The 1,728-nt window shown below is 38.0% G+C and overlaps 1 protein-coding gene across 1 annotated transcript in view; it reads right to left on the bottom strand.

Moving 5' to 3' along the window:
* Positions 1–385, bottom strand: part of HELRODRAFT_191731 (hypothetical protein) — a 6,488-nt gene extending 6,103 nt beyond the window's left edge. The window contains exon 1 of the mRNA XM_009019126.1: positions 129–385. Within this exon, the coding sequence (XP_009017374.1) occupies positions 129–217 (89 nt within the window). The 5' untranslated portion in view covers positions 218–385. The remainder of the gene's footprint in view (positions 1–128) is intronic.
* Positions 386–1,728: the final 1,343 nt, after the last annotated feature.

Genomic DNA, 1,728 nt, shown 5'->3' with positions numbered 1-1,728 from the left:
ACAACATTCAACATCCAACCAAAAACATCTAACATCCAACATACAACACTCAACATCCAACATTCAACATCCAACCATAAACATCCAGCATCCAACATTCAACATCCAACACTCGACAACTGCACCAACCGATAATTGGAAGGATCATTGAGATCCAGATGCGACGAGCTGAATTCTGACAAAACAAAAGGCAGCAAGGGATACTGCATGACGTCATTGAAGCTCCTTCCAGATAATTTATTCAAGCTCATTAGGTATGTAAAGTTAGTCATCGAACCTGAGAGCCAATCACGAGTGAGCAACTGCAGCTGGTTGTGACTTGGTTGCTTCAGATTGGTCAATATCTTGTTGCTGACGAGAAAGTTGTACAAGTCGTCTCTGTCCTGTGATTGGTTGGTTGGTTGGGGTGATATGTGGTTGAAATGCACGAAGTTCTGTGAAGTTATGTTTCGATGAGTTGAATATTTCATTTCTCTTCGAAACCAATAAGTGTATAATGAGTTCCAACTGGAAGAGAGCAAACCAACAAACAACTTTTCTGCAGAGGAGGCGTCTTACAATGACGGGACACACCGTGCCACTACACAACATGTACACACACCAACACTACATTGCAACACAAACTGGCACTCAACAGATTTTTCTAAAAGATGAACGCATCAATGCAAAGAAGCTGACCTTGCATGATGGAAAAGCAAAGAGATATGACCTGCCAATACTGCACGTGATCTGCAGAGCTTTGTCCTTCAACATGTACCATCGCTTCGTCACCTCTCCAACCGTCCGAGTGTCTATTCGCAACAGACTGTCCTCTGCTTCGTATATCTGGAAAATTTATTTTTGTCTGTGAATGTGTGCTTTTTTATGCACAAGGTGTAGGAGCCGGATTCAGATTTGTCCTTAAATAAAAATTTTCCTGCTTCTTTGTGAAATTAAAGTTTATTTAATCTAAAGTTATATTTTGAAAAATACTGAAAAATAATAAAATAATTTTTGTTTAATGCTTATTGTTGTCCCTGTATGAGAAATTAATTTGTTTTTGTTATGTTGTAAAGATGCAAATTTCATATTTGGCAAATGTCTTGAGAGCCACCAGCCACCTCCAGTGAATAAAATAAATGATGAAAAGCAGCAATCAAAACCTTAAGTTCATTCTTCCTGGTGACCAAGTAGTCCAGAACGAAGAATATGAAATTTTTGCTGACCAGCAGGTAACCTGACGTCGTGTTATGCACGGATATGTTGTTGCATGTCGTGCTAAACCTGTTGTCAATGGTGATGATGAAGATGATGGCGAGGGGGTACAGGAGATGATGCAGATGACAAAAGTGATGCAGATGATAAATATTATGAAGCTGATGAAGGTGGTGGAAATGATGTACAAGAGATGGCGAAGATAAAAAAGATGATGTGGGTGATAAGATAATGGAAGTTAGTTTTAAAGATGATAATGATAATAATAGGGAATGATGAGTTGCGAAAATTAAAGTAAGAGTAAAAAGGTAACAACGCGAAAATGATAATGATGGCGTGATGAAGGTGATGATGGCAAACAAAACGGTGAACAAAAGATCCAATAAATTAAATCAAATCAATCAATCATTTTTTCTAACAAACAACCAATCATCATAAACTAACAATATTTTTTCAAGATTGTGTAACTTGAAGACAATAGATGATGGAGGTGGGTTGAAGTTGTTGTCAGATGTGAGGAAGTGCAATGGAGGT

This window comes from Helobdella robusta (assembly GCF_000326865.2).
Source record: "Helobdella robusta unplaced genomic scaffold HELROscaffold_23, whole genome shotgun sequence".
Taxonomy (NCBI): Eukaryota; Metazoa; Annelida; class Clitellata; order Rhynchobdellida; family Glossiphoniidae; genus Helobdella; species Helobdella robusta.
This window is presented reverse-complemented; position numbering and strand designations above follow the sequence as displayed.